General features: G+C 38.2%; 1 protein-coding gene across 1 annotated transcript; it reads left to right on the forward strand.

Moving 5' to 3' along the window:
- The first annotated feature begins 703 nt into the window (after window positions 1–703).
- LOC132187471 (katanin p60 ATPase-containing subunit A1) lies at window positions 704–8,758 on the forward strand. The gene is made up of 7 exons (XM_059601790.1): window positions 704–1,006; window positions 1,713–2,181; window positions 3,642–3,839; window positions 6,484–6,728; window positions 7,201–7,359; window positions 7,570–7,657; window positions 8,191–8,758. Exons 1-7 carry the CDS (start codon window positions 885–887, stop codon window positions 8,470–8,472), a joined length of 1,563 nt encoding a protein of 520 aa, XP_059457773.1. The 5' UTR covers window positions 704–884; the 3' UTR covers window positions 8,473–8,758.
- The last annotated feature ends 807 nt before the right edge of the window (window positions 8,759–9,565 follow it).

The raw sequence follows: 9,565 nt of genomic DNA on the forward strand, positions 1-9,565 counted from the left end.
TTTATTTTTTTTTAAAAAAAAAAATTTAAGTGTCATGTATCAACATTTGATTGGTCCACGCAGATTTCCGTTAAGTTAACTAACGGTCATCTGATAGAAGGATTAGTTTGGTCTATTATCAAAACTACATAGACCTCCTGTAATAAAAATCAAACCCTTAAAAAAAAAAAAAAAAAAAAAAAAAAAAACGAAAAGTAATAAAACCTCATAGGGTATTTAGTATTTAACCCTAAAAAAAATGATTTGAATTTAAAAAATTGAAATTATAGAAAGCTTTATGTGAAAAGACTTCTCCCACAAGATTAGCATGGAAGGTAAAATCATTAGCTACCACCACCAATACCATAAATAGAGGGAATTTCTGGTAGGGCTATTTTGGTAATTAAAGTATAAAATCAAATAAGGGATCATTATCGTTATTATTATTTACATTTTACACGTTAAAAAAAAAAAAAGAAAAAAAAAAAGAAAATTACATTTTACACCCCATCCCACGCCAACCGAAAAAAAAAAAATCCCAGCCGAAATAGAGGAAATGGCTTTATGTTGAAATGGGCCCACTACTTTTTCTCGAGTATAAGGGCCCACTTGGTTTTGGGCGAAATCGAACCCGTCGAATTCGGTCCACCACATGGGCCCCACTCCCAGACACAATCAAAGCCCCGAACGGCCATGCCTCTTAAGTTCTAACCATTCACTTTCCCGGAAACGTAAAATCGGGTAAAGCGGAAGGACAGTTCCGTCAATTCGCTCTCGAGTTCCCCCCACCCTCTCCGTCCCTCGGCGTTTAAACGTCGCCGTCGAGCCCACTGGTCCATCAAACAAAACATACTTGAGCTATTTTCTTCTTCTGGGTCTGCGAAACCCAAAATTTTTTGGGGGGAATGGGAGGGGCTTCACTGGCGGGCTTGCAGGACCACCTGAAATTGGCGAGGGAGTACGCGCTCGAAGGCCTCTACGACACCTCCATTATCTTCTTCGACGGCGCCGTTGCTCAGATCAACAAGTAATTTTCTCTCTCTCTAGAATTCTGTCATTTGCTAGGGTTTTGATTCGGAAATATTGGAGATAATGTAGGTGTGAATGTTGTTTTTTCTATTAGTTTATGACCCTTATGTTTTTTTTTTATTTGGATTTGGATTTTTCATGGGAGATTTTCCGGAAGTTCTATTTTTGGATCGAAAATTTTAACCATAAAGGAGGGAAAATTTTTTAGGTGTTTTTAAAAAATACATAGATAATGGCAAATGGAAAAAAGGGATCGTAGTGTGGTAGCATTTTTTGGTTGCCGTGGGAAAGCTTGGTTGAGTTGAGATTGTGTTTTTCAACTATATGGTGAATGTGTAATCGGTAAGCTGGAAACAATAACATTTACTGACTGAAACAGCTGCAGGTATTTGGCTTAGTTTTGGGGATTTCGTCATTAACTGGAAATGTGTTAACTAGCTGAGACATAGTTTTGCGTTTTATTATTTTTTTTCTTTTACTTAAATCTGCGTGGTGATTAAATTGAGTGGCTGACACATGATATATTTTTACCAATTTTTACTGTCAAAAGCTGTGTAAGAGATACATGGAGTTGTTCCATACACTATGTTGCAATTTTAATTGTGTCTTATAAGATGGTAAAACATTGGAGCGTGATCTGTTGCTTTTCTGGTGTTTGCGTAAGTTCACTTAGTAAAGCTTTCAAACTCCTGTTCCTATTTCAGGCACCTAAACAGTCTTGATGACCCTTTACTTCATGCAAAATGGATGAACGTCAAGAAAGCCCTTTCAGAGGAAACAGAAGTTGTAAAACAACTAGATGCGGAGAGAAGGGCATTCAAGGAAAGTTCCATGGGCCGACGCGCTTCTTCACCACCAATACATGCTAAATCATCATTTGTTTTTCAACCGTTGGATGAGTACCCAACTTCCTCAGGTGCTGCAATGGATGATCCTGATGTATGGCGGCCACCTAGTCGGGATACAACTGGTAGAAGACCAGCTAGGGCTGGTCAAGTGGGCATGAGGAAGTCACCACAAGATGCAACTTGGGCTCGTGGTTCTACTAGAACAAATACAACTGGCCGCCCTGCAAAGGCTGGTGGTTCAAGCAGGGTTAACTCGGGTGTTCGAGCATCAACTACTGGAAAGAAAGGCACTGGTTCTGGAAAATCTAGCAAGGGAGATTCAGCGGTAAGTTGTAGCTGGAAAAATAGTTTATTGTTAACTGGGGTTTGGAACTACTATATAAATCTTATTTTTTCTTGTGTAGAGGACCTATTGCTAGTAACAAAATAGGTTGGTGGAGTTTTATCTCCAATTTAGTAAGTATACTATCATATAACTGGCTTCTTCAGCCCTTTTTCCATAGAACATGCTGTCCCAAAATTTATCTTCATTTTGCTGATGATGACTATACTTTACTCTCTTATGCTAGTGCCGAAGTTTGAATTCATGGTATTATCCAGGTTTGAAATGAAATTGAAACCCCAGAATCTGTCTTATTTGGAAGTTTACCTATGATATGGAAATTTTGTAGAGGTGTTGGTTTCAAATTCTGGAATTGCTGACATTGAAATGTGTAAACTGTCAGGGTTTTCTTTTGAAATTTTTTAAGGGGAAACTTCACTAAGGACCCCTAAACTTCCACTCGTTTTGAAATACCCCCCCGAACTTCAAAATCTCTCAATTTAGTCCCCTGAACTTTCAATTGTTTTTAATTTGGACCCCTCCGTCAGATTTTAAACATCACATGACGTTTATACCCCTGACTTTTGTATTAAATTCCAACTTCTAAAACGTTTTTTTTTTTTAAAAAAAAAAAAAAACAAAAATCAGGGATATTTTGGTCTTTTTTTGAATTTTTAACAGCTAAAATTAACGGAAGGGTCCAAATTGAGAGCAATTGAAAGTTTAGGGGACTAAATTGAGAGATTTTGAAGTTCAGGGAGGGTATTTCAAAACGGGTGGAAGTTTGGGGGTCCTTAGTGAAGTTTCCCCATTTTTTAATGTACATGTGATAAAAAGTTATGTTTGGTTGTTCTAAGGAAGTGACATGATGCTGGGTCCATTTCAAGTCGGCCTAAAGTAGATAAGGCGTTGATCACAAAGGAGTAATTGCAATTTTCAATGCAATAAGTTAGTTTTACTGAAATCAAACATTTATCGTTTTGTGGGAGATGTGATGTTCCTTTGAAATTCTAATTTTTATTCTTTTCCATTAAAGTATATGAAATATTTGAAAGTCTTAGGATTTTGCCGACTTGTAGGCAAGTAATGGTGTAGGCTGGGTTGTCTTTTCACAATGGTTTAATTATCAATCATGATATTAATAAGAAATTGTGAATTAGAGGGATGAATCAATCTATCACATGTCTATCCAAGACTTCTTATATTTTTCTTCAACTTTTTGATGCTTATCATGTAAATTTTCAGGAATTAAAAAGTCTGTAAGCTGTAGCAACATTTTGGCTACTTCTTAGTGTTGTCTTCAAGTTTTAAATGGTATTTCTGATAAGGAAATAGTGGTCCATACTCTTCTTTAGTTTCCAACCTCTGAAACACCTGTATCTCATATCCTTTTCCTAGTACGAGTAATTATATTAGATTGAGGCTGTCTGTATTCTGCTAAATTGTGTGTGTGGAATTATTAGAATGGTGATGCTGAAGATGGAAAGTCAAAGAGGGCACAGTATGAGGGGCCTGATCCTGATTTGGCTGCAATGCTTGAAAGGGATGTGTTGGAAACAAGTCCTGGAGTGAGATGGGATGACGTTGCAGGGCTGAGTGAAGCAAAAAGACTACTTGAAGAAGCTGTTGTTCTTCCTCTGTGGATGCCTGAATATTTCCAGGTACGTGACTGGTTAAAGCGGAGTTAGCGTTAAAGTATATTGCATCGGGTTTGATCACAATTAAATTATACTACTTTTGTGAGCAATTGGAAGTAATCTTGGTATTGAGACATGATCCAGTTCATCTCTCATTTTGGTCATAAATCTCTTATTAAACATTTTCTATGTGCTTAGTAGCATATTTCTTTATGCTCCGTCACTCTTTTGATTTTAATTGGAATTATATGTTAGGATAGTTCTAAATCCATTTAAATGAGTAAAAAGGAAATACCGACATGGAAGTTTAATTGGATTTCATCGCTAAAATTTAATTCTCGACTATCAATTGGGAGGGGTGTATAAAATTGTGTCTAAGGTTCTTGCCAATAGGACGAGAACTATTTTGGATAAGGTCATTTCCTATTCTCAAAATGCTTTTATTGGGGGTCAGCAAATCCTAGATTCTGTTCTTATTGCAAATGAATGTGTGGATAGTCGCATGAAATCAGGGGTGCCAGGTGTCCTTTGTAAATTGGACTTGGAAAAGGCCTACGACCACGTAAATTGGGACTTTGTTTTGTATTTGCTGCATAGATGTGGTTTTAATGGGAGGTGGAGGGCTTGGATAGAATGGTGTATTAAGACGGTAAGATTCTCCATTCTTGTGAATGGTTCTCCAGAAGGGTTCTTTAACAGTTCGAGGGGAATCTGGCAAGGGGATCCTCTCTCACCGTTATTGTTTGTGCTTGTTATGGAGGCTTTGAGTAAGATGGTGAACGCGACGGTTGACCAAGGCCTTTTGACTGGGTTCTCGGTGGGAAATAGGGTCTTGTCGGAGTTGATGGTCTCTCACTCCTTATTTGCGGATGACACTTTGATTTTTTGTGAAGATTCTATTGAGCAAATCCGGTACGTTCGTCTCATCCTCTTATGTTTTGAAGTTGTTTCGGGTTTGAGAGTAAATCTTGGAAATTAAAAAATTGTGGCCATTGGTGAGGTGGAGAACATTGGGGGTTTAGCTAACATCCTGGGGTGTAGTGTTGCCGAATTGCCTATGAAGTATTTGGGTCTCCCTCTTGGGGCTTCGTTCAAGGATACGGTTATGTAGAATGATGTGATTGAAAAGATAGAGCGTCAGATGGCAGGTTGGAAGAGAATGTATCTTTCTAAAGGAGGTCGCTTAACCCTCATTAAGAGTACTTTGGCTAATCTTCCGACTTACTTTTTGTCTTTGTTTCCGATTCCTGTAAGTGTAGCTAAAAGGATCGAGAAAGTCCAAAGAGATTTCTTGTGGAGAGGAATGGGGGATGAGCCCAAGTTGCATCTTGTAAGTTGGAACCAAGTTTGTAGCCCTCTTCGTTATGGTGGTCTTGGCATTCGGAAGTTGCACCAGTTTAACCAAGCTCTCTTGGAGAAATGGCTTTGGAGATACGCAAATGAGAACGGGGCTCTTTGGTGTAATTTGATCAAAGCTAAGTATGAAGATCAAGAAGGTGGGTGGTGCACGAAGGAGGTTTCGGGCTCTCATGGTGTGGGTCTATGGAAGCATATTCGTAAAGAGTGGAATTTCTTTGCCAAAGGTATTCGTTTTGAGGTGGGGGAGGGTTCGAAAGTCCGATTCTGGCATGATATTTAGTGTGGGGACAACTCTTTGAAGCAAGCTTTCCCGTCCTTATACAGTATCGCCAGACATAAAGAAGCTTGGGTGAAGGATAATTTTATTGGGAGGAATGGGGTTGTTGAGTGGAATGTCATTTTCGTTCGATCGGTCCAAGATTGGGAGATGGATTTGATTTCTCCTTTTTTTGATCGGTTGTATTCTTGCAAGGTCTCCCTAGGCAGTGTAGATCATATTTACTCGTCTTCGTCCAAGAAGGGCAAGTTCGAGGTTAAGTCGTTTTATAAGGCCTTGTCCATTCCTAATCAAGAGGAGTTTCCTTGGAAGAGCATCTGGCGTACTAAGGCGCCTCAGCGGGTGGCTTTTTTCGGATAGACTGCGGCCTTAGGCAAAATTTTGACTCATGATACGCTGCGTAAGAGGAGCATAGTGGTTGTGGAGTGGTGTTGTATGTGCAAGAAGACCGGAGAGTCAGTCGATCACCTTCTTCTCCATTGTGAGCTCGCAAGTGCTCTTTGGCACATGATTTTTCAGCGATTTGGGTTGCATTGGGTCATGCCTTGCAGGGTGAGGGCCTTGTTTGCTAGCTGGTGGTCGGGAGGACGTTCTCGAAGCGCGGTTGTGTGGAAGATGATCCCTCTGTGTCTTATGTGGTGTATTTGGAATGAAAGAAATGCTAGATGTTTTGAAAATTTCACTAGGACCATAGAGGAATTGACTCATTTCTTCTTCTTTACTCTTTACTCCTGGACGGCCGCTTAGCTAGTTCCTTTAGTGATTAGTTTCTCTGATTTTCTTTTTCATTTCTCTCCCTCCTAGGCGCTCTCTGTTTATACTTCCCGTGTATGTGAGTTGCGTCCCTCTGCGTTCTTTTTATATATCATCATTACTTATCAAAAAAAAAAAATTGGGGTGCAAGGTTTTTACTGGTTCCCATCCAACATTTCTGCATCTCCTTGAGTTGAATGATTCTCTCCTGCAATGATATGTATTTTTTGCTGACAAGGTTTATTGGTTGGGTTAAATTTATTGCTTCTTTACTTGTAGGGAATTAGGAGACCCTGGAAAGGTGTCCTCATGTTTGGCCCCCCTGGAACTGGGAAGACACTACTTGCCAAGGCAGTTGCTACTGAGTGTGGCACAACATTTTTCAATGTTTCCTCAGCTACACTAGCTTCAAAATGGCGTGGGGAGAGTGAGCGCATGGTCCGGTGTTTGTTTGATCTGGCAAGAGCTTATGCGCCAAGTACGATTTTCATTGATGAGATTGATTCTCTCTGCAATGCCCGGGGGTAAGTCTTTTGCCACTTCTTGTAGAGGTTTGAAAAGCCTATTCATGTTTGCCCAGCTGCTTTTAGTTTAAGATCTCAATAAATCTTGATTTTTCTCCCATATCTTTTTTCTTATGTTTTATTCCTTCATTTATTGTGTTGCTGCTCATGTAAGTTTTGTGCATTTATTGATAAATACTAGTGATATAAATATTATGTTGTTTTCAACCTTATAAGTTGAATGTTTAAATATGCATGTACTGTTGCTTTGAATAGAGCTGCCCCCCCCCCCCCTCCTTCCTTTCTCTTTCTTCCCCCCTTCCACTCTTCTCTCTATTGTTGTATGGCTTTATTTTCTGTTTCTCTGTGTATCATTGAACCGAGTTCACAAATATCTTCATTCTTCACTAAAATGTGATTCGATCAAAAAAATTTTTTAACAAATTTTTTGTATTTTTATTGAACCCAAAGTCAAATAACTTCATTTCTTCAGGGCATCAGGGGAGCATGAATCATCCAGAAGGGTGAAATCTGAACTTCTAGTTCAGGTGGATGGTGTGAACAATAGTTCCACCAGTGAAGATGGTACCCGTAAAATAGTGATGGTTTTGGCAGCTACCAACTTTCCGTGGGACATAGATGAAGCGTTAAGGTTGGTGCTCATTTTGTTGTGTTTGCGTATGGGTTTTCTTCACCCATTGATTTATTAACTACAGTAACTATCATTATGGGTATACGCACCTCAGATCTTACCATTTGAATTTTTAATAATATGCATTACTTATCAAGAAAAAAAAAGATCTTACCATTTGAATTTCTGGTTTTCTTTTTTTATATCTAATTTTGTGGTAATCTAATGCAGGAGGCGGCTCGAAAAGCGAATATATATTCCTCTTCCAAATTTTGAGAGCCGTAAAGAACTTATCCGAATCAATTTGAAAACTGTAGAGGTAAATGAGTTTATAACTTGTATTTTATCTGCCCATAGTACTGGATTAAGATTTTATTTTGGTCATCAATTTATCTTCTTTTTTGTATCACATTTGACATTGCATTTCTTGGTTAATTTCAGAATGTAAGGTCATTTGTCTCCTGGATTGTTAACATAGAAGTAACTTAATTGGCATATTGCATGGTTTGCTTTAATTTGCTGACTAGAAAATGACCACTAAAGATGAAAAATATGTTGCATGGAAGGTTTGATCACTTGTCTAGTCTATATGGTTCAAACTTAAAGGATCCGTTAATTTAGGAGAACTTTTGTACGCACTGTGTACTTCTCTTTTCTATAATACTGTGATTACAAATCAAAAAATAATCAAGTTGGTCTTCTTGCTTGTGCCCTCACTCCCACACCGTTCTGATTCTGTTATTGTCTTGATGAAGTAACTCCATCATAGTTGCCAATCATATGCATGCATGTATATATTTCCCTGTACTTATTTTGTATGTTTTCTGATTGATCATGTTGATCATGTATCAGGTGGCCCCCGATGTAGATATTGATGATGTGGCTCGCCGAACAGATGGGTACAGTGGAGATGATTTGACGAACGTCTGCCGGGATGCTTCCTTGAATGGCATGAGGCGCAAAATAGCTGGAAAGACTCGTGATGAGATTAAGAACATGCCCAAGGATGAGATTTCAAAGGACCCTGTTGCCATGTGCGACTTTGAAGAAGCCTTGATTAAGGTCCAACGCAGCGTTTCTCCTTCTGATATAGAAAAGCATGAGAAGTGGTTTTCAGAATTTGGGTCGGCATGAGGATGATGGTGCCACCGCCATCATACTGAAGATAGTAGACCGTTTTCCTAACTAGTCACTTTGCTTTGTGATTGTGTCTTCTAATTGTTTCTCGATATTCCATTTGTTTATCTCGCAGCCGATCGATTGTAATCCCAAGTGTTGGAAAAGGTTTCTATTTGTTGTGTTTTTTGCCTGTGTAACCCACTCAATGTAATATGTAACTTGATCATAATGGCAGAACCCTTGTTTATTTACTTTTACTAATATTATTCTTCAAATTTTATTCATTCAATTCTTAATCATCTGACTATCTAAAAGATGAAATGAATTTATATTAAAGAAAAAAAAAATGTTTGCTGCCAATAAATCTCTCTTTACGCCCTGGGCAATGGGAAAGCAGGCAAGGACATTGGATGAAATTGGATGCAAGTACTTTTAATAATAAAGCGAAATACAAAATCAATTTATGCGGTTTACTTGATTTATAATTAACTTATTGTGATAGCAAAATTAATTTAGAGGTACATGATGTATGTTAAGAAAATAATTTACTCTTTACAATTAAATTTTGTTTATTAATTTAACAGATTTTGTTAATATGACATTGACTTAAATAGAATACTTGTTACAATTTTATTAGTTTTGATGTGTCACATTATTAGAATTAGTTGTTAAGTTAGTGGATGAAATTTGATAGTAGGAAGCAAATTGTTTTTTTTTTTAGTATACCTAAAGAAACTTTGAGTTTATTTTGATACTAGATGGAGTTGATTACAAATCAGGGATTCGGATCCTCTCCAATTCAAAATGGATTAGAGAGTATCTAGTTCATGATTAAGATTTTTTCTTAGAAATTCTAAGGCCATAAATGGGACAAGTGTCCCACTACATAAAAATAATAATAAAATATTATTTAGAATAAAATACAAAAAAAAACAAAAAATAATGGGGTGGTTGGCCACCCTATCTTGGCCTTAGGGGGTGGCCAGCCACCCCATTTTTGCCCTAAGGGTGGCTTCGGCCGCTCCAGACCGGCCGGTTTTGACGACTGAAGCCACCCTACGGTCCTTGGGGGTGGTTTGGGCCACCCACAAGGGCCAAATAAAAAAAT

This window comes from Corylus avellana, chromosome ca7 (assembly GCF_901000735.1).
Source record: "Corylus avellana chromosome ca7, CavTom2PMs-1.0".
NCBI lineage: Eukaryota > Viridiplantae > Streptophyta > Magnoliopsida > Fagales > Betulaceae > Corylus > Corylus avellana.

Coding starts and splice junctions, on each gene's coding strand:
- LOC132187471 (XM_059601790.1), top strand. CDS start 885: ATGGGAGGGGCTTCACTGGCGGGCTTGCAGGACCACCTGAAATTGGCG. Junction 1,007..1,712: donor GCCGTTGCTCAGATCAACAA/GTAATTTTCTCT, acceptor TTCCTATTTCAG/GCACCTAAACAGTCTTGATG. Junction 2,182..3,641: donor CTAGCAAGGGAGATTCAGCG/GTAAGTTGTAGC, acceptor TGGAATTATTAG/AATGGTGATGCTGAAGATGG.